General features: G+C 41.9%; 1 protein-coding gene across 11 annotated transcripts in view; it reads right to left on the reverse strand.

Annotated features, from left to right (window-relative positions):
* RGS6 (regulator of G protein signaling 6) overlaps positions 1 to 27,436 on the reverse strand; it is a 280,872-nt gene that overhangs the window by 113,795 nt on the left and 139,641 nt on the right. Inside the window, exon 1 of one of the 11 annotated variants that reach the window (XM_068684079.1) lies at positions 22,962 to 23,108. The exons of the other annotated variants lie outside the window; for them this stretch is intronic. Within the exon in view, the coding sequence (XP_068540180.1) occupies positions 22,962 to 22,967 (6 nt within the window). The 5' untranslated portion in view covers positions 22,968 to 23,108. Of the gene's footprint in view, positions 1 to 22,961; positions 23,109 to 27,436 lie in introns of those variants that run through there. 11 annotated transcript variants of the gene reach the window in all.

The following is a 27,436-nucleotide window of genomic DNA, read 5'->3' on the forward strand; positions in this document are numbered from 1 at the left end:
GAAAGAGAAGGCTGTTTTGTAGCTTTGAAAGCTGCATAAAAATACTAAAAGTGAACTCTTGCTTATTGACCATGCAATTTTAATTGTAGTAATAAATGTTTGGGAGTCTGTTGCAGTTTAGAGGATAACAGAAGTTTCTTGTGAAGAAAGTGATCCATTTTCGACCATTCTTCTTATAGTTATGGTAAAAATATCACATATATGTATAACATCAGCTTCTTGAGCCACGTAGAGCGGAGCCACTCTAATCAGAAACCTTCTCAGGTCAGCTGCAAATTAAATCAAATATTTACTTTGCTGTGTAATCAGAAGTGTTAAGCTTTTTATGACTGCAGGAAAGTATCACAAACATCCAGGGAAGATGATGTGCATTTTAAAGCACTACATTGGAAGCCAAGTGGCTGTACAATTATCACTAAGGTGAGATGCAAGTCACAGTTCGGTAGAAAAAGTCATACCATGACTGCCAGACAGTACGTAATGAATATGGGTGGCTTTTGTGCCACTTCCTAACTATGCACACACATAGCAAACCTATGCACAGGTACATGCATGAAAGTGGAGACTGTTCTATCCGGGAAAAATACCGCGCAACACTGCACCGTTATCATCTTAGCTCCAGCTCCAATGGGAATGTGCATTTTGTTACTACTGACATTGTCTTTCTCCAGTTCAGTGCATCTGGTTTATGCTGTTCTCATCTCTCTCCCCACCCTACTTTCTTTCTTTCTGTAGAAACTCAGCGAAAGGCTCCAGAACTAAAAATCCTCCCTTTGAGGGGCTCACTTATAAAGTGCTTCTCATTGCGCCTCAAGCTGAATTGGACAAACCACTTTGGTGAAAAAAGGCAGCAATTCAGTGCCCGTCCTGTAAGCAGCACTGCTAGGGGAGCTGAAGGTGCTGCCTTACCTGTGGTGTTGGGGTCTGTCAGATCGTGACAGCACCAAACCTCCTGCACCATTTCACAGAGGCCACCAGGCACCTAATAACATCTCCTTATGGGCAAACCATCTCCAGCAGAATTTGGCTGGATAATCCCAAAAGGCTCTTCAGTGACTATCTGCAGATGGGAGACTGAATGAAACCAAAGCCAAGGCATGAGATATGAAGAAAAAAGTTATGATTAGGAAACTACAGCTGAACTTATGTTAATATATTCAGCTTGGTCAATAACCAAGGGGGTTAGGGGAAGAGCACGTGCTTTCTTCTGACGAGCTTTTACTGAAGTCACCGACTGCAGCGACTGGCAGCAGTCTGCTGCCTCACTGCACAGGGTCAGACGCACAAGTTGCCTTGGAAACACTAGAGATTTTCTTTTCTGTTGCATCACTGCACCTAAAACAAAACTATGCAGCTCTCCAGATTGCTCGCATGGTGATGAATGAAAGCGTGAAGGAGACATGCCTACCACAGCCCGCATGTGGACTAACGCAGAAGTAAACTCCATACTTGACACGAAAAAGCACCTTTTTGTGCCCACTCCCTCCAGGCACGTGCATGCAGCCCCTTGTCGCTGGGGTGAAGCTCCTTAACCCAACCTCAGGACTGTCCAAAGGCAAAGCTGTGGCCCAGCTGCCATCTAGAACAACATTACACAAATTACTTCAATTAGCAAGTGCCACAATTAGGACAACAAGAGCAGTTTTAGTTCAACAGCTTTGATTCAGTAAGTGATTCTTTTGGGGATTTAGCTCCTGAGAAGCCTGAACGTCCCCTTGAGTTCTGGCCATGCACCAACCATCCTAATGCAAAACAAAATTGTGCTGAAACCTGGCTTTGTGCTGGAACAACTGAGAAAGCCCCAGGAATTGTAAACCCTCCAACAACACTGGGCTGAGTAACGTGACTTGAGGCCAGTTTTTCAAGCCTGCTTAGAAGCAGAAGTTTTAGGATCACACTAGATGCCATGAAGTAAACAACGGACAAGGCGACACCACAGCTGAACAGCCACAGGGAGATGCTGGCTCCGGCATTGATTGTCAAGGCTCACGTTGGATCCAGGACATCACTCCCTCCCCACTGTGGCTGGGGGGCACCAGCAAGGAGGCTGCAGAAATGCACTCTGTGGGACCTGAGATAAGGCTGTCACGAGCACAGACATGCCCGTTTGTCACCCAGCAGATAGCACTCACACCCCATGCTTCAGACTATGGGCAATACTTAATCGGGCCTTCTGCTGCCACTGTGTCCTTGACCCGGTTGTCACTGCTGCCTGCCAAGCATACATTCATTTTTTAAACCAAACCTGGAGTGGTGTATGCATGACCTCTCGCTCCTGTGATGTTGAACTACAGAGTGATAAATGCAGTGCTTGTAGAGGAAATTCTCTTTTATCTAGAACGTCAAATACAAGGCCCTTCCGGATGAAAAATGTTGGACTTCAGTGGGTCACCGATCCGTTTCCAGAAAGGAACTTGCAACTCCTGATACAAATTAAGAGCTGGTTACGAAATGCACCTGAGATACTTCAGCCCAAATCCCCAAAGTCAAAGAGACTTCCACGTGTACCCTCCCAGTATCATATATACATTAGAAGTATTTTATTTGATTAAGTGCATCATTCATTGACATAGCATACAAGTCAAGAATAAACATAAAGCAGAAGAAGGTGGGGATAGAGCTTGTGGCTGTCTGATCAGAGTTTTGGCATTGCTGTTGTTGTCTTAAATTCTGTGCACTGAATTTAATTTAAATGTCATTGAATCACCGCAGATGCTCAAAGACCACCAAGCTCTCCCTTTTTAATTCAGAAATATATATTTTTTAAACTTCAGGTCACACACCCGAGGAAAAGTTTTGTGCCTACACCCTCCTAGATAGGCTGAAAGATATTTGTAGGGAAAACAAGGACAGTGCAAGTCATAAGACAGGACTCGTACATGGCAGACTCTTGTTTCAACCTGAGATCCAACAAAGCACTACCAACTGCAGGCAAAACCAGATGATGTTGTACAGTAAGAAACTGGAAACTATTACAATAAACTCAGAAATGCAGTGCACGACCATTTTCTCCTCATTTTGCAGGGCTTCCCAAACACACACCTAACTTTTCCCACTGTAACAAGGACACTTGAAGACATTCAGAAAACAGTTCAAGAACTACTTCCAGTATGAAGCATGGAAGTTCGGTTTGTTTCTAACAGAAAAGGCAGGCACCAAATGTCAGCTGTTTGCTTGCCCAATGAATTGCTGAGGGAAACCATCCAGCACATCCCTTTCTTTCTTGGTAGGTGATGGGCTCCCATGGCCAAACTTAAGTAAATTATGCAGAAATATATATACGATGAACATTTCTCTTCAAAGCAACAAAAAAGTACTTAGGGAATTGTTTTTTTTTGACTTTTTTGTTAAAGAAAAAAGTATTCCTCTGTATGTAATACCGTGGCACATAATACAGTGTGACAGGTCATTTCATGCATCATTTAACTCTTTGCACCGCAAAGTGCCGTACCACAATAAAGATCAGATTATCCCCCTCCCCAAACGCTCTGAAGTAGAGGCAAAGCAGAACAGACACCAAATTACAGGAAAGAGAGGCAAACCTATTTGCCATCCTCAAGAGATCAAGTTTTCTGTTTCAGTCCCTTCCCACATGATAGTGTCACCTTATTTTTGTGCATTTATATCTAAATATATATATTATATAAATATATATAGGCAGAGACAGAGAAAAAAAAGTTTGCCAGCCTGGATTTAAAGGTAACCACCGATAAAGGAAATGCTATTTTCATATGAATTTCAGAACTGAGGAAAGAGGGCTTTCTGAAGATTTCTGTTTGTTCAATAGTAAAAATGTAAAATTTGATTTCTTTTTTCATACCTCCGCTAACTGTATTTTTTCTTTGTATGGTATTTCAATGTATTTTTTATATAAGTGCCATTTTCATAGCGAGGAAACAACATCCGGGGATTTGGCAAATATTAAAAAAAAAATTAGAAATGTCCTACTTCATTCTCCAAATATGGAGCAGTAGTAAAATGAAAGGCTGGAGCTGTAGAAGTATTACAGAAAATTGAAAATACATTTGAGCATTAGTAAGACCCGATTTGATACTGTCTGACCAAAGTTACCTTAATTTAGGAATTTATTCAGATACAGTAAACTATGCTGACAGGCCAGTTTTCACAACTTAAAAGATCCAGAGCCTCTTGATCTGAGCTACTCAACTGCTTTGACCCTGGATTTTAACAGCAGCTATTGCTAAAAATGAAGGAAAAAAGAAAAACTCCCCCACAAAACTCAACAAAACACAGAACATCCCTGTACAACCCCTCCAAAAACAAACAAAATACCCAAGCCTCACAGATCACTAACTGGAAGACATGAATTTAAAATGATATGGTTCTCATGATGTGATCATCATTTTGGGATTCATTAAAATTTTAATGCTCTGCAACTCTCATTTATTATTCTAAAAGCAATTGGTTTGTTCCCCTCAGCAAAAAAGATTTCCAAATCCACCAACAGTTACGGGATCTACCAGAACACAATTTCAATCCTCACCATTGGTGAAGTTGTTTACTTCAAAACTGATTTTATGACTTATTCAGTGGTTCTGCTTCTATTAGCTCTGTCCTTTGGTAACAATAATCTTGTCAACTTACTTAAAGTAATACTTCAGCTGTTTACAAAAACACTTTGGAAAAAGACTAATCTTCATTGTTTATATTAAAAGAAATACGTCCATTTTCTTTTCCTGAAGAATGTCTTCCTCCTCTCTCTCTCTCTCTCTTTTATTTTTTTTTTTAAACAATGAATCAAATAACACTTCACCTGAGCTAAACTTGGAGCAGCTGATGTAAGTGATGCCATGCCTGCTTTTCCCTCATTTCAGAATCAAACTGCTGTTTGATTCAGCTCCGGCTTTTCTCTCGTTTTTAGGGGAAGAAGTTTGAACGCAGCACCGGTACTCCACCATGGATTGTATCTAAACAGCTTTTGCAGGAGGCAAGCACATTATTGACTTAGAGGGAGAGAAAAGCTAGGAAGTGTTGCTGTCTGCTCGAAACATCATTTGTAATATTGGCATTTAATGCATCTACTGCCCAATGCGGCCAGGCTCTGCTGTTCTTTTTTAATGCTGTGTATTATGATTTGTTACATAATACAGTTTCTGTGAACCCTGCCAGAGACACCAATTTTAAAGACATCTGCCTCTTGACACTTAATCAGTATTTTTCTTCATTCAAGGAAAAAAAAAGTACCTGTAGAATGAAAGTTAGAAATCCTACAGATTAAGATACCATTTACTTTGGGGAGCTTATTGCTACCTTCTCTATTAGAGCCTGTGTAAGAGAGAGCTGAAGACTGTTCGCACAGCAGAATTACCTAGTAGTGAGTACACGAGGTGCTCTGTCTACCTCTCCTACCTGCAGTCAACATAAAAGACTGTCTCTGGGCTCTATAATGCTTACTTACTGCTTTATTTACAGAGAAAAAACAGCACAAAAGACCCTGCATCCTGTGGCTACAGCTGCTTCAACATGTGAATGCACCAAGCCAGAGCAAGCTACCTCCAGAGTGTAAAACAGCCAGCTACCCATTTCTATATCACAAGCTGGCACCTGTATCTATAGATAGCTGGGTCATTTGTCTTTCCTCTTTTAAATGGTTTATGAACTATTTTCCCTTGTAGAATACCATTTGAGAAAAATAAAATTTAAAAGCTCTTACAGCTCCCTTATGATACGTGCACTTTTTCAGGCTCCAGCACATTAGAGGTGACCCACAACCAAGTACCCTGTCTCACGTATGACGCTTGACAATTACAAAACCCCTCACTTTTGCAGTATATTTGTATGTTTAGCAATTCCTCCTTTCTGCCACTTGCTGTCTACAATCTAAGAGTGGTTATCTTTGCAATATGGCACTTTTTTTGCTCTCTGACATGATAACACCTTCTGCAGAACATGGAAAGACCAAATGCGCATCTATTTATTAATGCATGAATATTGGAATTTGCATAAAGCTACGAATACTTACTTGTAGTGGTCCTCTAAGCATAGATGCACATAATTCTCCTCTGTGTGAGCACAGATGAAATGTGTTATTTCTAATGAAATATATGCATGCATATGTGCAAACAGTAAAAAAAAACCAACAACAAACTGTACAAAGCTTGGAGTACAAACGAGTGCGGGTGAACTAATTTTTTAGACTCATCCATGTCTGAATGCTGTGTCTATTCAGATTTCCACAATTATGGTTAAATACAGAAGGCGTATCGTGAGCTTCTACTTCTTCTCTTTAGGAATTTTTAATACTGAAAGCATTCCACTGGAAGTGACATTTTATGTCCTATATAAATGTGACTAAATGAGAAACTTAAGATACCTTTCAAATAAGAGAAAAACCTGTCAGTATTACTTATTTGACTTACTGTAAATTAAGTGAGGTGAGTGAGCAGGATTTAGTACTTAATGCTGATAACTTCAACAAAAACATTGGTGAAAACCAACAGAAATCAGACACTTAAGACCCACCTAACATATCCTATGACACCAGTTGTCTGAAATGCAAAGGCAGGAAATGTAAGTATACATAAATATGTTAATTTTAATGGGATAGCAGGGGTTGGTGGTGGAATACCATTACACCTGACATCAACTCAGCAAGATCCAGCTCTTTATTTCTTATCTAGGAGACCAGTAAGACATGACAACGAAAAAGAATAGCTACTGAATAAGTGGGTAAAGAAGGGAAAAAAAAATCTACAAATCCTCTTCACTTTCTGTGCTACTATCAAGTGGTCCCCATTAGTGCTAGGAAACGTGCATGAAAAGAAACAAGACCTGGCAGCCTGGAGATCAGCAGCTCGGGCTCCACACTGGTCTCTGCACCTGCTTCGGCTCAGCGGTGCACAAGGGCGCTGCAGGAGGGGGGCAAGAGAGGGTGGTGGAAGGCCATCAATAATACATGTGTGATCAGCCAGAGGGATGAAGAAGGGAAGTGCATGCTGCATGGTGATTTCAAAGCTGGCACTCTTGATAGCATTCAAGGGCATTTCCGTGAGTGTGGCCACCCTGTATTTACTGGTGTCTTCCTAGGCTGCATCTAACAGATCCAAGCAGCTCTCCAACATGCTTGCAGAGAGACGATCTCTACCAGAAATTCAGTTCTAGTTCTTCCCTGCAGGGAGCTCTGATTGCATGCCCACAGTTATCAGAACTTGGCTACAGACACACCGACTATTATCAGACTTGGCTACAGAAACACAGACTATTATCAGACTTGTAGAACATGCATCACCTTTCCAAAAGCTAGACAACTGGTAGGTGTCTCTTCTGTCACTTACAGTTCTCATGCAGACAAAAGATTCACCACCATCTTCCACCCAACATTGGTCCAGGCACTTCTGTTGCTGTCCTGCACCCAGGTTCATTGCTCCCTGAGGTCACTCGCAGCCTTTTCTCCAATTTTCCTGGGACTAAGAACTAGCACACTTCAGCACATCTGACACAGTGTTTGCTTGCACACAATCACAGTATCAGCAGTCTCTTAAATCCTCAGGATAAATTGGATTTCATGCTCGTTTTCCTGGTATATTTATTTGCCGTTGTTCAGCTTGCCTAGATTGCCGTCCTTCCTGCCCACAAGTGAGCCATGTATCAGACTGTGTCCTTCAACAGTACTCTTCCTAATTCTGTGTGTTTTCATGTTCATGGGACTTTCATTGAGAATTTGTTTTTCTCTATAAAATCCCATAAAATGTTTTATGAAATGATGCCTTTGTTATTTTTAAAAAGTAACTCATATTTTCCATATTTTGCATTCAAAGCTGCAGAAAATAGTTCTATGATCATTTCTGTTCAGGAGCATTTTTATTAAAATGCAATAATTCATACCACTGAAGTAGTATGCGTACTTTGCTCACTCCTTTTAACTCTGCCCCAACCTACTTGAATCTTACATATATAACAGAAACTGCAGAACACTTTCACATCAATTTCTTGATAAAACACTGACAAACAATTAAATAGACACTTAGAGTATGCTGAGTATTGCCCAGCTGAATACAGAAGTTTAAAGGGTCTGTGACAAGTAAGATGTACAAACATATTCATGCAAAAATCAGTGAAGCAAACCAGTTGCCACTGCTAATAGCTGTGATTTGGCTGATGAAACTCTTTGAACCAACACTGCTATATGCTCTGCACATGAAAATACACAAGTGGAATAATCTATAATTAGTATCACTCTGAAGAGCTTTTTGACTTTTTTGTTACTAAAGCTTTCTCCAGATCTTACGTGTTACTTGAAACTACTTGAATGACTTTTCACTCATTTAAAAATGTTATGTATAACCTGGTGCATTTGTCTCATCTGAATGCTGCTAAAGGCAAATCTTGGCATGCCCTAGTTGCTGAGCTCAAAACAAATGAGTGTTCGTGATGTACACACAGGGGTTCGTTACTGTATAGCTCTGTCCAAAGCCTAAATGGACATATTTAAGAAAAAAAGCCAGAATAAAACCCTAATCTCTTCAGATTGAGCCCTCTGTTTTTCCTCTAGGAGCAGAACACTGAACTAGCATAAAATATCCTTCGCTCCCCTCGTTTGAGGTCACAGAGACACCTGCACAGCAGCTGCAGATGTACACAGAGATGAGCGTGTCGCCTCAGGGGTACACTGAAAGAGACTGTGCTTCAGAGAAATCTGGGCCAGTATCTTTAAAAGCCTGCACTTAGTCTCCTATACCTGCATTCCCAGCCTTGTTGTTGCTTTGCCTGCTAATTCTTTATCAGAATTCCTTTCTGCGGAGAGCAAAATGCTCTCCCTCTGTTCCCTGCATCGTATTCAGCCAGCCAGCTGTGGTGGCTGAGGGCAAGTGGGGATGGAGCCACAGCTCCTGTCAGCCCTCTCTCCATGGCCTCCTTTGCCCTCCAAAGCAGGGAAAACAGAGCTGCCCAGACAACATCTAGACTGCAGATGCTGTCCCTATTAAAAGGTGCTGTGGAGGGATCAATCTTCTGCTGTTTTCCTGCACAGGGTCGGGTCACAATCTGGTCTCTTAAACCAGTAACAGCCTTTCTAGAAGATCTCTACGAGTTGTAAATACATGTGACACAAAAAAAAAAAAAAAGAGAGAGAGAGAAAAGAAAAAAAGAAAAAGAAAGAAAAACATCTGTCTGCACAATTTTTGAAATAACTTGTGATTAACACAACCACAAGTTACAGGATGTGGTTTTGTACAAACATCTGCTGCATATATTGCACTAAATTGCATTTATGAAACAAGCCTATCAGCACTCTAAAGCATAAGTAAGCTACAAATACAAAAGCAACTCATTACTATTATCCCCAAGAGACCACAAACTTAGTCCAGTGACATTTCTAACTGAAATTTACAAGAACCTTGGATTTTTGTTGTAATTAACCAGATGGGAAGTGTGCACAAGACGAGTTGACAGCTAGGTTGAAAAAAAAAAAAAAAGTCAGTGACTTTTTCACAGCTGGGCAAAACGTTATGCAAAAATAAACCCTATTCCCACTGCAGACAAGCTGGGGAGCCAGGGACAGGCTGTGCCACCTCCTCAGTCCCATTCAAGCCCACGGCATAAGGTAGCACAGACAAAGTGAGTTGGGCTTAGACGTGCACGTGGGATGGCTAATGGAAAGAGAGGCAGCTTCCCGCACAGACATCGTGAGTGAAATTGCTCCTACCTAGTCAAGCAAAGTATCTTTAATTAGAAAGTATCTTTCATTAGAGTGTAAAAGGAAAATTCAATCTGAACCTTACACGAAGGCTTTTTTATGCTGCTCAATTAATAGCAACTATCCTAGCTAATGCAACCTAAATATCTTCTCCCTGTGCTCCTACCTGGGAGGCCGTGAGGGGCAGCCGCCAAGTGGGCAGCCAGGCCTTCACTTTGGGCAAGGACACAGTGAGGGAACCCAGAGCTGCAGCACTGTCCCGCAGGGCCACACAGGGGCTCACGGCTCACCCTCTTTCTGGGGTCTCTCCTACAGGCCTCACATCTAGAGTCAACACACCTGAAGCTGCTCTAGCAAGGTTCCCCTCCCTCCAGCTCACCTGTGGCACCCTCGCCTTGTCATAGCCTGCAGGCACGCTGGCAAACAGCCATTTTGGGGTACGAGTCTTCTATTCTCCTCTAAATCTGGCCTCCAGGGTACCAATTTACCAGTTAAAGCCTTAGCTCTTGTCTCCTCAGGCTGTGAGGAGATGTGGTGGTTATTAGTTCCCTTCTTGTACAGGAGACTCTAGAAACACCAGCCTGTAAGCAGTGACTCACAGTCAGCCCGTTAATTTTAGCTGCCAAGTGGCTTAAACCCCCCAGTTTAGTAAATTGAAAACCTCAGAAGTCTGGGTAGATCAAGGCAGAGCAAACATGCCTGCCGCGTGGGACACTTCACCTCTCTTCTCTCTCAGGGGGAAGCCCGCCAGCTGAAGCGGGCTCACAAGAAGGGCTGCTATAAAGCCAAGAAGTTACTCCCCTTCCTCTCTCACCAGAAGCTGTGAGATTTCCATTTGTGATAAACCAGAGGAATGCAGACACTGTTTTCATCATCATCTTGCACACAACGACCTTGACCCAGGGCAAAAGAGAAGCAGCAGGCCAGGAGATGGGGATCTGGATGAGCAGGCCTTTGCTTCCTGAAGCAACGAGGCTCCTGACCCAACTTATACAAGAGGTCTGTGCATGTGTTACAACCACAAACCACGTCACACATCTAGGATTTTGCTGTACCACATACTTGCCACCTCCAGCAAAGGTCTGGCGGCACTGCAGAATCTGTGAGAGCATCTGGAGAAGGGACTGATTAACTAGAACAGAGCAGGTCAGTTAGAAGGGACCTTCAAAGATCATCTAGCCCAACTGCCTGACCACTTCAGGGCTAGCCAAAACTGATTAAAGGAAGACTGTGACAATTCAATTTCCACGTGTATTATATTACCCTCAACGCTTGCTTTATTCAACAAATAGGTAATGGACATTTCCTCACAGGAAACAGTATTTGAAAACTGTATGTTTGTTTTAAATTAGACTTCAAAGTATTTAGATATGCAACAAAACAAAGACTATCAAACTACAGCCCATTTGACCACGGAATGTTTTTAAACTACTCAAAAAGTCCAGTGGAAAATAGTAAAGACTCACTTTTTTTCTAAGTGCAATACATAATTCAATTAAAAAAAAAAAAAAAGATAATTGAAAACACTCACCTCCCTGTGACACCAAAGACCTAAGCGAGTATGACATAGATCTGTTGCTACTGGCAATACTCACTAGAGCCAAGCAAAGCAAATCAAGCTCTTGGAATTTCACCCAACGTTTTTCAGTGAGACTTGGGAAGCATAAAGAAAGGCACCACTGGCTGGTTAAAGTTAGCCTGGTCTACCAGGATTCCTCTCACTACAGTTCCAACTACTGAAGCACAAATACCTAACAGAGATATCTCATAGTGTCAGAGCACAGAAGAAAAAAAAGCATCAAAATTGCCCTGGAAAACTCAACAGCACCTTCTCCTTCCTTGGCACTGTTTTCCTTGTAAATGGTCAATATGTTACTCATCCATCTTCAGGGCAACAGGCACTGATCATAAGTAACAGAACAAACAGGAGTGCACATTTCCAGGAATGCCATGTTGCTTCATTGTGTCATCAGTTTAAATTTCAGCATTGAGTTTTTCCTGGACACCTTTATTATCACACACACAGTGCCGTGTCATTCCCAATTATAATTCTGCAACACCACAGTATGTGTGCATTTCAGCTAACTGGCTAGCAAGACCAGTTTATATCCTTTTTTCCCCCTCCATGCTAATCTGCATTGTGTCTTTAGCCATGATACTGCAGAACTGGACGTCAGCAGAGTGATTTATGGCCAGCGATAAGCTGTGCTGCAGATCGGATCTGAATTGTGCTGGCAGATCAGTTTGGCAACATGGGCTGGAATAAAAACATGGCACAGTGACTGAGGCACACTGTCAGAGACACACATGCACATGGACATGTTTAGGTGCCTGAGGATGGTCAGGGTGGGGAGGAGTTCTCCAACCAAAATAACACAAGGAACAGTTAAAAATGAGGATTAAGAGGTACTGGCAGAGCCTTGAAGGAAGCTTTGCACATAGGCTGCCTACACTGAGTCTGACTCAGCGTTCTTAGTCACATTTGTATGAATAACACAATCCATCACAAGTGCAAGTGTTTGGGGAACAATATCAGTGTGACTGGGCTGATTCAAACATTGTAAGCGACTCTCCCCTCCCCAAGTAATTTCAGGATGAATGTACTGTTTGAAATCGAAGCACACTGCAGGTTTTGCAAATATTGCAAGAGGCATCCACAGAGGTATTAGAAATTACCTGATAATGGTCCTTTAACTCTTGCACCTAAACAAAAATGAAACAGCGGAGGGGATTACAGTGAATGCTGCTGCACTGGCCCAAGCTGTTCTGCACAGCACGCTTCCCCCGATCTATTATTCTCCAAGATCACTCTGAGCACCTTCTTCTACTGATCAGTAAAATTTACATTTACTAATGAGCCCTAGACACACATCAGCAGCAAGCAGAAAAAAAAAGGCCCCACTGGGTAGCAACCAAATTAAAAGGGTACGCTGAGAGTGTGGCATGCAGTGGTGATGGTGAAAGAGGCGAGGGCAGTCCAGCCTTGTGAGAACAAGGAGAGGCCCGATTCTCCATCGGGTGCGGGTCAGGGGGTGCCAGAGCTGCCAGGGGGCTAGGCACTGAACCACAGGTCTCAATAATCACCCAAATTCATTAAAGGACTTGCTGTAAGACTTCTTTTGTTCCCGTGCATTATTTTGGAGGAAAGCTTTTCATGGTGCTCTGCATTTACAGAATTATTTTTTTGTAGGATCAGGGATCAGACCCTTCGGGCAGATCCTGCTCAGTCCTGCTGATTTAGCACATAACCCCACCTGGCTTGGCTCCTCCAAATCTGTACCTCTGACAAAATCTTATCTTAATTTCTCTGAAAGGCACGAGACTCCTCCTCACCTTTAAAACAGATAATTTGTCAAACCTTCCAGTCTCACAGTTACCATGTGCCATGAATCTGAAGTGACAGCTGTACTCTGCCCTGGGTATGAACACGAGTAACTGACACAGGATTTTTGTTTAATTTTTAACCACAGAACAGGATTTGGCTTGGTAATGCAAGATTTTAGAAGGTAGTGATAGGAGGACGATCAAGTGTCTGAAAAGCTTATACCTGCAATCTTTTAATGATGACAGCAGTCATCCACGTAGTTTCATGCAGCGGTAGTAAGACAGACATTTTACAGCAGCTACTGTACAAGAGGATTCCAGGGGATATGACTACTACAGAGTAATCAAACCCATGGGATTAGAAGGCTGCCGAGCCTAATGCCTTAACATCCTAGAATAATTCATCATCTCATGATAACCATATTTTCTCTAATGTATTATTACTTGAATGTTAATGGGACCCTTACAGCATTTAAAGGCCTGTCACACCCAGCACCACACTGCTGTTAGTTCCTGTATATATACACCACTTGCTGTCATCAATATCTGTTCTCAAGCCTTTTTAGCTGTTGACCCAATTTAATGCCTTGGTAGAGATTGTCTTCCTGGCTGTAATTAAAGTAAAAAAAAAGGACTTCACAACAAAACGTTTATCTCCAGTGCCCATGGCATCTGATAATCCTTCTCTTGGTGTATGTGCTGGCCTGCTAACCATGTTCCCAGAAGATACATTTTTGGTAGCATAAATCCTGCTTCTTCCCAATAAAATTCATCTCAGAATAAATGTTTAGATCCTAGTAATGAAAACCCCAGCTAATGCTTTAGCTGGCATTTTGTAGTGATATACGTGCCTCGAAAAGGTTGTGGACCTCACAGCAATCTGTAGCGTTACCCACAGCACTGCAATCAAACCTTACCTCAGTGGCCATTGCAGCAAGGCAGTCAATTTAACCTAATTTGGTTGCTCTCCCAGAGCTTGACACATTGAGACTGAAACAAGCCCTATCCACAACGTGGTAATTACCACCACACATCACAATAAAAGATCCATCATCAGCAAGCTCCGAGATGCCTTGAACTGAAAAACGTTCGGGTATAACCTTTCTACAAAGCACTATGTGTATGGGGCTTGTTTGAATTTTCCTGTGATTTCCCAGAGGTTCTTCGCTTTCTGCAACTCAGATCCACGTTAGAAATAGATAATAATGCTGACAACCTTCTGGATGAACCTGGTAAGTGATAGTTCCTAGTATCAGCTCAGACACTCCCCACAATCACATAGGCAGGCTGGTACTATTTCACTACTGCCCACCACTCCTGGAAAAAGAAATACAAATTGATGGGAAAAGGAAACCACGGTGACCACGCGCATGTGGATCTTCTCCTGTGCTCTGTGCATATGTAGGAGGGACATCATCCACTTCTCACTACTGCTTATACAAGACTATTTCCATGCCCCTATCAGCCTGCTGGAGCTCTGAAAACCCATCATTTGCCACCATAGTCAGCCGTAGATTTCACAAGCTGGGACAGACACCACCTTTGAGCACAGACCACATCCAGCCAGGCTCACGCATTACATGTGCAGTACAGCCCCTCTTCATGTATGAGCAGGCAAATGACTTGTGAATCTCAACATCAGGCAAGGGTATCCTTCAGCACGGGGAGGCCTGGGACAGAAGGATGCAAAGCCTCCTGTATGCACACATTTGATAATCTGATCTGGGTGTGTAACACTGCAGGAAAGCTTAATGCTTCCTGCCTTGAGAGAAATGGAGGAAAGGGAAACACGGCCAGATGCCAGGAAGGGAGAGAGCAACATATCAGCCACGTCAGTCCCCACACTGTGTATGATGCTAGACAGCAAAGCTGAGACTGGAGTATTCTCTGCGGTTTATTAGCTAACACTTTAAAAAAAAAAATGACAGCAATGCAAAACAATGAAGTACTGTCAGGCAAGGAAAAGATATTATAAATGAAAACTCAGCAAGAGACAGAGAAAGCCTGTGCCAGCCTTACACTAGCTTTGCAGTTACCCCAGACTCAAAAAAAAAAAAAATCTTTACTCCCAAATAAAAAGAGGAGGAAAGCAGTTACAGTGCACTGGCATTACAATTTACTGGGGATAAAAAACTAAAAATCTACCAGTCACAGGTATGCAGACACAATCTTAATTATTACTAGCAATTAACTATGAAGTAAGAACTGTTTTTTTCACCGTGTATGTAGTACACAGGGCTTCTGGTCATTCTGGCCATACGCAGGGGGAAAGTACAAATACCACGCTAATGCAACTGAGGGAGTGTTGCTTATTGAGTGTTTGATGAACAAATATCCATGTCAGGTTTTTGATGCACCAATAATTAGTGGCAGACCAAGAAGACACAGGTAGTTCAAGCTGAAGAAGGGTGCAGTTAGGAGGAACTTCATTTCCTCAGAGTTTGCAGAGGATGAAGAAGCCTTTTTGCACCCTTCTCCCTCTTTCACGTGAATATAAGGGACTGCTTGTGGAAATTAAAGTTCAAAACTTAAAATCAGGAAACATAAACCCTTATCAAAGTAAATTATAACTGTATTTCTCCCCATCTTCCTCTCATCCAGCCGATGTCTTTTGCTTTTAAATGTATGCATTGCTTTTTTTGTTTTAAATTGATCTGTAACCTTTTGTGGCCAAGAACAATCTTTTATTCTATTTGCATGCAACTGTGGACCCTACATTCTGTAAGATGCAATTCAGTTTCTTGAAACTGGCAAATTCAATATAGCAGGTTGTTACACCTGGAGATGTAATAATTTCAGTGGCAGTGATGAGCAATCACAGTAGGGTCTCTTCAAGCCTACGCATTTGGCAGGTGATCCTCTGTTTAAGTGTTAGACATAATACACAGAGGACTGATTGAAAGAGCACTCCATGAGAAATTCAAGACTGCACAGGAAACACCTTAGAAAAGAGCTACAAAGGTGCTTCTCACTCCTCCAGAAGAAAAGAATACGAAGAAGCAAGAGGGAAACAGGAAAGGGAGAAGACCCTTCAGCAGCCAGCAGAGGAGGGGCAGAGACCAGGGACGATCTGCACACCGTAGCTTGTGGAAAGAGGGATCAGGGGTTGGGGAACAGTGTGACAAAGCGGTCAGAGCACTCTCCTGTGCGATGACCCCAGAGCATTGCCAAAACTCTGCGGCCACGTGTCACTACAATACAGTGTTGTGGAGCATCACAACACAGGACTTACCAGTTCTCCAAAGCACTAGGAGGAGACACGAACTGCTTCCAGGCAGTACAGAAAGTGAGTACTGCTGCCGTTCAATAAAATTTGTAGCTATGCAATTTTATACAATGGGACAGGTTAAATCAAATCTCATGCTTCAGGGCAAAACACAATTGCCTGCAGAACGAAGACAGCATTTTTCCCTGACACAGTTTTTTACAACAGTTGTTCTTGCCTTTCTCCAAGACAGGAAAATAAGTAAACGTTACAAAGAAGGACAAATAATACAAATAATGACAGATCATGTGTAGGACACTGATTTGCACATAAGAATTACCAGAATCTTTTCACCACTCTACTTGCTTCTTCCTTAGTAAAAGGAGATTATCAGATAGTTGGAAGAGACTGAAGTTCTATGAATTATTAACAGAAAATTGGTAGAAAAATGTTCCAGACTCTGCCTCTTCTATTTTTAACATACACTTAACCTGAGTTCATTCACTGCCTGTTCATTAAAACTATTTATATGCAGGTTTGTTTCACCTCACATTAAGAAGCAAGATTTAGCCATGCCAAAGCTACAGAAGATCTCCTCCTCTACTAAATGAGCAAGCATGAAATAAGCCCCTGCTTAAAAAAAAATCACATAAAGTGGTTTCTAGCAGCTTTTCAGAAGTGGATAAAATGATGCCTTTCCTTTCTGCACTGTCCTTCAAAACAGTGATCCATTTTTTTCCTCTGATCCATCACGAACCAAGTCTCCCTCCTAGCCGGACCACTACCAGCCTGGCTCCAGCATGGCCCAGCCGTGCCCGTCCTGGGTGCTGGCAGAAATTGTGAAGCCACAATAAACTTTTTCTTTTAAACAGAAGTGTAGACGGAGGAAAGGAAGAATCTAGATTGACAAGGATCCTTTAGATTTATCAAATTTCCCTAATGGTTAACAAATAAAATCCATATTGGAATCATCCCCCAAAGAATGAATTTTACTTTTCAAGCACGAATAATAGTGCTTGAAATAGTGGGGCAGAAAACTATACCTGTCTTTTCTTTGTGGCAGTACCACTGCACAGATAGCAAGGAGCTCTTATTAGTCACAGTAGGAATATTTGATTATCTGCACAATAATGTAAAACTAAGAGCAAAATTTGAATGTCAAGGTTAACTACTCATAGTTACTGCCTAAGCTGCCAGTCAACCTGCAGTGTTACTTTAGTTTCACAGGAAAAATTAGATAAAGTAGAGAATACATATTGTATAAAGCTCTTCTAGGCTATTTACTGGCACCACATCCTACAAATCATCAAAAGGTTTGCACGCGTAAAATCAAAGTTAAGACCTCTGATGACTTTCCTAGAAGAAAATAATGACTTAAGTTAGCTTAGACGGATTTCACAGTGGGATGCTGAGGTTCCAGTCCTCTACAGGTTTAGAGAGGGGCTTTCTTCAAGCTAGTATTAATCTGATCTGTAAGTAAAAATGAGGAAGTTTGGGAAAAAATGTTCCTAATACCTGATTTTTCCTCATATCCTGACCAAATTTGGTAAAAATATCCTGTGCTAGGTGCAAGGAACTCATCATACTAGTACTTAAGTGATTTTTATTTTTACTATAGATGTTTTGGGACCCAGTTTTACAAGACTCTCTTGTAGGAAATAAATTGCACAGTAACACTGGTTGCAAAGAGAATGAGAGAAGATGTGAAAGCAATTTCAAAGCCTTAACCCAGAACAAGAGGTACATGGGACCTCTGTGTATATGGGAATCCTGTCCAATAGCTGCTTTGATGAATGTAGAAAAATTCAGCATAAAGTAAGTTACATTTGTTACAGGCTCAAGAATCGTGGTTCTGCTTCTAGGGCTCAACCCAGTAAAAACCCAGTGACCTTCATTCAGGAAAAGGTAAACGCAATGGTTGATAAGTCTTTTCATTCCTCCTTCTCCTTTTTCTAAACATCGCACAAAACATCACACAAAAATTTTTCAGGTGCATTGGCAGTTGCAACCCTAGTACATATTTATGGGAAGCTAAAGTTCACAGTTCTTTCTTCTGTGGTTATATAGGAAGCTTTTCCATTTACATCCACATTTTTGTGAATAGGCACTTTTTCCTGAAAAAAAGTGCAGATGAGGCCACTCAGCAGAGTCTAAGACAGCAGAGAACACCTGTGAAAGTCTGTCAGTTCTGAAACTTGTGTGAGAAACGTTCACAATTTTAACCTCCTGGAGAATGGGCATTTTTAAGAGTTCTTTCTTCACCTGTCAAAGCTCACAGATCAGATCTTTTGGGGGATGGCAGGCCTTTTAAGGTCCTTTCTTATTCAGAGTTTCTGAAATAAGGTCATTCTTTTTACTATTGTCACCCTTTACGAGAATACAGTTTCTTTTAACAGAACATCATATCTTCTCATGGCATGCTTCAAGAAAACTTTCTATTAACTTTTCCTTGGTTTGGATTTTGCAGAGAAACTTACATGAGCACTAATTATTTTTTCCCCCCAAATTCAATTTCTATATTAAAAAAAATCCATCATCCAAGTTACTGTGCTCTCAATCAATGCATTTTTCTCCTCTGGAACTGAACGTTGAATAAGTAACTAATGCAGTGAGCTCCTCACACAGTTTTTATTTGCCCTAGTGGGTAGGATGTTTCAGAAAGTTACTAACGTGGTAGGAATGATTCTGACCCTGCTTATGCTTGTGTTCGCTGTCACTACTACCTCGCTGACTCCAAAATTGTGCCTGCATAAGCAAGCTAAAACTTAGGGCACATGCACAATATGGAAACTGGGATGCCAGGGCTTATTCTGCACTGACATCTCTGGGATTTTTGTTCAGTCATCTAGGCGTCAAGCTGTGGCACTGTCATGCTGATGAAGAAACAAGCCCTGCACCATGTCCTGCTGCCTCAGTTCCCTGGCTGTGGGTAGATCTGGGACCTTGTTCCACTATGTGTGGATCATCATGTATGGAAATGGTGCTGTGCCATTTGAGGCTGTGCAAGTTCTCACCCGGTCTCTTGGAAGTGATTGAATTGAGAAAAAAAAACAGATTAGGAATTGAATGCAGGCTGCATGATTTTAAACCTGCCGCATACAACAAGAGAAGAAGCTCCCCTTCCTCCAGCACCTTCCTGCTTTTCCCCCACTGACCTGAAAGAGAAATGCCCTGGGCAGCTGCTGCCCCTTCCCTACCCCAACAAACCTGCAGCTTCCCCAACTGACCGCAGAAGGCCATCATTACAGGTGTGCACTCAACTGAGCACATACCCTCCTTGCTCCAGCTGCCCTGCATAATGAAATAACATTGCAGCTGATAATTTCACACTACTTCAAAACTAAGGTATGCCTTCCAGCACTTATCTGTGCTCATAAAGCTATTTTGACAAATGAAAAAACTCAGCTGAGGAGAATGAATCACTTGCCCAGAGCTATGAAAGTCAGCAAGAAACCAATAGGCACGTCCATGGCTTCACGGGTTTGATTGTGCTTTATAACTGCTGTCTGTCCTTACTCTTCAACTTAATGCATGGACGAGAAAACCTTCAAAGAAATCTAAAAAAAAATTAAAGACTCTTATTTCCTTCATGTTATACCTATAAGTGCAACCCACATGGCTGTATAGCCGCTGACATTTCAGATGGTAACAAGACTCAGGCAATGGTTCATGAAGCACTCGAAGCACAGCCCGCTTAACTATCCATTGCCAAAGTCCCCACCAAGGTCTTTGCCCTGAAAAGCATGGAAGCATGCGCCTAAGTCACACATAATCCTACTAGGTACAGCACACAGGTGTACGTTTAACTTCAAGCATCTGCCTAAATTCTGAATCACTTATTTTAGGGAGTCAGGTGTATATTTACCTTCCTGCCCCTCCCCTTTCAAAGAGGGATGGTCTGCTGATGCAACAACTACACAAAATCCCAAAACACAGCCGGAAAGGAAATGCTTCAGAGCCTTTCAGGGATAATATCCTCCCATCACACAAGCTAAGCAGCCAGGGCCTTAAACTGAACCAGCAGAGGGAACCCAAATGCTGCAGGCTCCAACTTCCACCCAGTAAAAGCAGCGTTAGCGGTGCCCAGCGGCTGCAGCACCCGTTGCTGAGCCCACAGCCTGCCCGCTGCTGAGCTAAATACATTAGCTTTAGTATGTTCACATAGCCAAATCTAGCTGATTTGTATTTTCCTACTTTTCTACTTCATTCACATTAAGCCTGTCTTCTATTACACCAGTCTAACACTCTCAGTATGTACTAAAGACAACATGCAAGGTCCTAGTCCACAACTTTGCTATCATACATTTTTTTTAATTTTTATTTTTACACATATACAGCTCTTTGGTAGGACATTTGTACTGTTTTCTCACTGTGTGTGTATATATATATCCTTTTTGGCCAATGATATGGGTTTTCTGGCACTAGGAGACATACACGTGGGAGTTTCTCCCTCACTGCCTGAGAATTTCTTCTACTTAAATGTTTTGGGAAAGCTACAGTGGGTTTCCCATGAGTTTTCTGGCACCCTACTTAAATCCCTTTTCAGCATCTTGAACTAAATTTGCATGTGAAAACACAGATTACCCTAAAACAATTAGGATGTCAACTGATTTAGAACCTCCTAAACTGTAGAGGATCGTGCAGTTTATTTTAACACGACAGTGAGAACTTTGTGGACAAGCAAACACATTGGAAAAACTTTCAGAAGCTTGAAAATTACTACTGTTTTTCTTCCTTTTACTATCTCATTCTGTGGGAGAGAGCTATAGGCTTCTGCATAAGTTAAACTCACTCTATTCACACTATTTGTTTCCCGTTGGACTGCCCACAGCAACATTTTACAGTCTTTCAACAAAAGCACATCTGCATCAGTTCCTCCAAGGATGCCAGCCCACGCAAGGTGCTGCACAGAGTGACGAAAGCAGCAGAGCCACATGAAAAAAGCACAAGGACTTAGAGGAACCATTCACCAAGTTACAGCAATGTGGATGTGAATACCAGCTCTGCATTCACTTTATCCCATCTTCATGTCTCTAAAGCATGCTAAGTTCTCCTTCAGCCACCTCTCTGCAAACAGAGGGGTCCCACCCATTTCAGCATCTCCCCCTAAGACAGCTGCTCTTTCCCCTTATTTGAGCTGCCCCTCTTTGTATGTTCATGAACCCCACCATGTCCTCCTTGAGGTGCAGACACCAGGAAGGTTAGCTTGCACTGCCTTCACGTGAGTGGCAGAAATGATGACTGGTTTCCTTGATGTTACCTGTCAGGAATCCATAATTCCCTTTAGTCCTGTTTTCTCTGTGACAACCTGCTGCTGGCAACAGGTGTCAGCAGTGAGTGCAGGTTAACAGGGGATGAAAGCAGTCTCAAGGACAAACTGCATACAGCTGGATTTCAGAAATTGCAAATAAGTTACATCCTCCCATACCTCCAGAAAATAAATGAAAATGTGAAAAGAATCCCTGCATGAATTCAAACTCAGATTTGTCACAGACATTATTTGCACAACTCCATAATTTGCCCAGCAACGAAAGATGAACGTAAGGGGCTGGGAACCAGAAAATGGAAAGCTCATTCTATTGATGTTTACATGGGGAAAGGACAATCCTCTCTTATTTTTAGACACGAGACCATATTTTATTATGTCAAGCATTAATATAGGTTTGCAGAGGAAAAAAAAAAAAAATCAGTTCTGCCTTAATTTGGAAGCATATCTGACAAATGCAAAAGCAGGTCCGCGCTTCTGTGATTTATAATGGGATACTGTAATAGCTGGATAGAAGCAGATTTATATGGCCTGTATTTAATTGAGATCCAAAATGAGAGGCACTGTCACTTATAATGAGCCTTAGCTGTGAGGTATGTCCCCCATTCTCTTGCTTGTCAGGCATTTCAATTATCTCTCGTGTACTTTGTTATAAATAAAGCTGCAAGGAGATGTTCTAATCCAGGCTGTCCGCAAAAATCAAGGGCTTGGAGGAACCAAGATTCATTTGTATAACAACTGGTTTTAACTCAGGACTGCTGAAATCAGTAATGATATTCATACACAGAAGAATTCAAACTGTTTTACTGTCACAAAAGTTCAGCTCTATTGATGTAGCCAGTGATACTTGACTGCCACCATCCCTCCTGGGTTTGGGAGGCAAAAACTCCAGCAGATGTTCAGTGGATACTTCTGAAAATTCCCATTTCTAACAGCTGGCTTTCTGGCTAAGGAAAGTTTGGCCCTACTCTTAAAAGCATATGATTTCAGCCACTGACAGCTGTGCAACTACCTGAATTATTAGACAGTCACACTAACTTGATCCTACAGCCTTTTTTCTTTTCCTTTCATCTCCTCTCCATAGTTTGTCCTCCACTTTGTCACATCTGACATACCTCTTTCCATAATACTAATGTATGAAAAAAGTTTTTTATAAGACAGTTGTTTTACACTTCATATAATACCGTACATACGTGCAATAGTACCACTTACACATTACTGAGTGAAATGGATTCTGTTTCGCTGCCTTGCAAATATATTTCCTGGCAAGTCAAGAGCTTTTCAGAGAGAAGATGACTTTCTTGAATATTAAATTCAACCTAAACTAAAAGGAACATTTCCAGTCCTTTCTCACATTCTCACTTTAGGCAGTCTTTGTGCAAACATCTGTTCTGTTTGCTAAAACTCTTCATAGGTTTTATCAGCTACAGCATGAAAATATTAACTGCAATTAAAAAACTGAGAGCTTGAACATTGCTTACTGAAATGAGAAGACTGTCCTCATATCTCACCTGCATATTTGTCCAGACTGCTCAGGTCCCAGGAAAAGCAGCTCAAAGCAATAAGTTCACAGAGCATCTTAAAAAAAAAGAGGAGAAGCAGCAGCAGAGGCAAATAAATACCCTCTCAGCCACATGCACAGTCAGAACAGCCTCATTGATTTCACCTGAGCAGTTGCTTTCCATCAGCCTTCCTAGAGATAGCATCTATAAGCAGCCAACTGAGAACCATGAATATAGATATACTTCTAAGCTGGGCACTCAGCCGCCTCTACCTAAAATGCAATATGGAAAGGTGCGACAGAATTATTACATTATCAGAAGATGCTTACTGTTTTCACTCCTTAAAATTCAAAATCCTAATTAACAATGCTTTGTTTTTCCCTAACTGGAAGAAGGCAGGTTACATTTAACCCAATTGCTCTGCAACAAAAGGTGACTCAGCTTTTAAAAGCAACAATCCCAGTAATTTCTTACTCCTAGTCCTTTGTGCTCACGGTTTTACAATTTATTGGTGGTATAAGGAAGCACATACTGCTTCATTACTAATTTGTTTCTAATTTAAACTAGGAACTAAATCCCCCATCCATATTAATCACCGTATAGCATCTTACCAAATACTTATCTTCCCCACAAGGAGAACATACTTGGATTTACTGTGTACTTTCCACCTGACATTGTGACATTTAAAAATGTAATTATCTTTCCACGACAAGGTGAGAATTGCTATTTTAATAACCTGTACTACTTTGGTATTTTTGGACTCAGGTCTTTATGACCAATATAATGGTCTGGCCAGTCACTAGTTAAGCACTGGAGGAGCTCACGCTCACAAAGATGAGATTTATCTAGCCAAAGGGTGTCCTGAAGCAGCAAGCTGCCAAGTTAAAGCCAGGCCAGATCCCACCAAAGGGCCTTTTTGGGACAATTGCCTTGTTAGAACTGCAGCGTGGAAGTTGGTAGGTGTGTCATAAAAAGGGTACAATCTGTTTTCTAGTTGTAAAAATGTTTTACAAGAGTTGTATTGCTCTCAAAAAAATATATTTTGACTTTAAAAGGATGCTGAACCACTGGTTATCATTGGCACTCGATACGTAAGATAAATAATAACTACCACGTAAGTGCACCAGATTTACCAGTTCATCAGTTATGCTGGTAACCAGTCTCCAAAACCAGCTGCTAAGAGAAAAAAATGTAAATTCAGTCCACTACTATGTTTATACATGTATGTAATATTGCTAGTTGTATGACTGTTGTGTCAGAGAAAGAGAGGAAAATGAAGCTCTCTTTCAAGTGTTCTCTCTTTGGAGCTGTGCTAAATTGTGAGGGGACAACAAAGGGATGTAAAGGAATTGGTTGTACTCAAAAGAAATCCCCCAGAATTTATCATTTACCTCCCAGCTCAGTGCAGGTGATAAGCAAGCATATATACATACGCACACCTCCCCCCTCAAAGGGATATATATGCAGTTTGTAAGGATGAAGGCGTGCCACTCCTTACAGAATATTTTGCAAGGAGGGCAGGACACAAAGGTGTTGCTATTATTCTATCTTAAAGCATTTGCCTAAAACATTTTAATTTTTTATAGCTAAATACATTGCAAGTGGACGTAAATACAGATTCACTTTGAGGTGATTGGCAAGATTATGTTCCTCGAGTTATGAAAATTACTATGTAAACCAGAGTCATAAACTGAGGGAAATAGCTAACTCTCAAACCACCATCCAGGCATTAAAATCTCTGAACTGGTAGTAAAATAATTGGCGTAAACATTTCTTGCTTCTACTGATGCTTAAACCTACAAATTCTCAGTGGCAATTGTTACCAACTGAAGTTTTTATCAACATAATTAATAATAAAAACAACATCTGCTTTATGCAGTTATAGCGATTACGCTATAAATTCAATTAACAGCAATGAAAAAAGTGTCATTTTAATTGACTGAAGTGTCACTTGCATATGCAAGTAGCCAAAGCACTCCCTACCACTGCACATCCTCTTCTAGTAAGAGTTACTCTAAAAGCCAGTTGATCCCAAAGGAGCCTTTCTGCAGGGTCACCAGATTGGGTGAGGTTGGACAAACCTCTGGAGGTCACCTGGGACCACCCCACTGCCCAAGCTAGGCCACCTGGAGCTGGCTGCCCAGGCAGCTTTGATGATGCTGAGATTAGTTCAACTTCTAAATCCATGGCAGAAGGAGGGAGGAGAGGTCTTTTTAAATGCTTACTGAAGACCTCACCTATGAAGATGTAAATGCATTTTATGTTTCACAACCTTAAGAACGCATGATTCAGTAGAGTAGGTATCTGCTTTTGCACCAAAGATCAACTGGGAGGAAAAGTTCCTCACTCCTGGTAGAGGTGCGGGCAGAGCTATCTAGGTAACACAGGACAGCTGGGTTAACATGGGATTATACCGATCTCTGCAATAACAGAAAAACAGTAAGAGGGATGGTAAGGAAGGCATATTTTTTGCAACACACATAAATACCAAGAAAGCCACCTATTACTATTCTTTTCTGTGGTTACTTTAAGGAGCTGAAAGAAAATTAAAGGCTGATTAGGTGCTGGGATGACTTAGATACAGAAAATACTTCACAGAAGTACAGGAAGGACAGCAGTAATCTGGAGGATACCGTAACCTCCCCAGCCAAACTTATCCTGAATGACATGCAACAGGAACTGCAAGAGCAGAGAGTAACATGGTAGAAATTAGTGCTACTAAAACTGCATTTATGTAATTTAAAAGGTTCAGAAAACTAACACAGAAGAAATTGCACACGGGACAGTGAGGAAAGGCTCTCTGCCTTTGATAAAGGTAGGGAGAAGACATTTACCCAGAGAGAAGTGAGGAGAAGAAAGCGGCCCCGGAGCAGAAAATGGAGTGAGCAGCCCCCAGCCAGCTCAGCCACTGCAGCAGCAGGGCGAGAGCAACTGCCGATGCTACTGAGAACTTCCTTTGGCTGGTTTAGATTGCCCTTTTGTAACACGGACCTTAGCTTTGCCTTCAAGGATAGCAACCACTGCTAGATTAAATCTGCTTTTCTTTGAGTCCGTTTGATGATATTACTGCTCCCAGGTAACTCGCCATACTCTGGGAGCAACACGTCTCTGTACTAAAGGGCTAGGAACCCAGCACAACGTCTTGTGCTGCAGCTTGATTTTACATAGCGCTTACCACAGCAGAAAACTGCTGATGCCTTTTGCTTTCTTTCTTTCTTTGCATAAATTAGGCTTGAAAACAGCACAATGCCATGCTCTATGGCTTGCATGTTTTGTGGGGCTGCCTGCAGCACTGGTAGCCCCGAGCCCACTGCGGCACCGCAGTGCACTTGGGGACGTCAGATGGCATTTGGGCTAGGTGGAAGTCTTGTCCCTCCACCTCCCTTCTTCACTGCCTCCACCAGCCTGCCTGGGCCTCAACGGGCATCACAGCAGAAAGAGGCAGAGATTAGTTCGGATTGGGTCGGTAGGTACAAGCCACAGAGTCACCGAGTGGCTGAGGTGGGCAGGGAGCTCTAGAGCCTGCCTGGCACAGCCTCCTGCTCAAGCAGGGCCATGTCCAGGTGGCTTCTGAATACCTCCAAGGATGGAGACTCCACAGCCTGTCTGCCCAGGAAGAGCCTAGGACGATGAGGTTTGTTACCAGATTTCTGGAGGGATCCTGCAGAGGGGGATTTGTGTGCTGTTAAAAGGCTCGGCAGCAGGTTGCACTGGCTGGTTTTGTCTCCAGAGGCAGGGGCTTGAACTCAGGTTCCTCTGTCACGCATACCTTCTGGTCTTCTATTTTGTGAATCCTAGACTGCTTAAGTAAAAGGAAGCTGGTAATTATGGAATTAAAATTTACTTAATTCTATAAATTAAAAACATTTTGAATTATTTATGGATTTGTTTGTTTCTTTAAATCAGTCACCTGAGATGTGCCTTCCAGCTACCGAGCACACAGGCAGGGAGGTGCACAGCAACAAACCTGCTCTGCAGCACTGCAGAAATGGGCCACTTCTGAGTTTATTTTCCTGGGATACACTAAATCATCGTGACACCAGTTCTTGACTAACACACAGCTATTTACTTTCTTGATACAGAACAGAGGCCATGTCCATATGTCTGGACGAAGCAAACTCACGTAAAAGGGTTTTGGGGGCTTCCATTTCTGGGGATTTGGTGCCTTACTTACAGTGTTCCTGGTTGCTCCAGGGACAGACACATTGCAAAAAACATCTAACACCCATGCTAACCTGTTAGACAGAGCTGAGTGAGCTGCTATGAACACTGAACAAGGATTTGACAAATTTACACTCCCTGTATTAGAAAAAGTAAATTCTGATGTGTTGATATAAAGATTGGGTATCCAACTGAAGAATAACTGACCTCACAACACTTTAATTTCTTAAACACTCTCAGCTGCTAAAATATGACACCTTCTGACACATCACAACATTTCCGCATGCTTGGTGGAAGCACACACTGCTGGCCTGGCTGAAAAC

The sequence above is a fragment of the Anas acuta genome, chromosome 5 (assembly GCF_963932015.1).
Source record: "Anas acuta chromosome 5, bAnaAcu1.1, whole genome shotgun sequence".
NCBI classification, from domain to species: domain Eukaryota; kingdom Metazoa; phylum Chordata; class Aves; order Anseriformes; family Anatidae; genus Anas; species Anas acuta.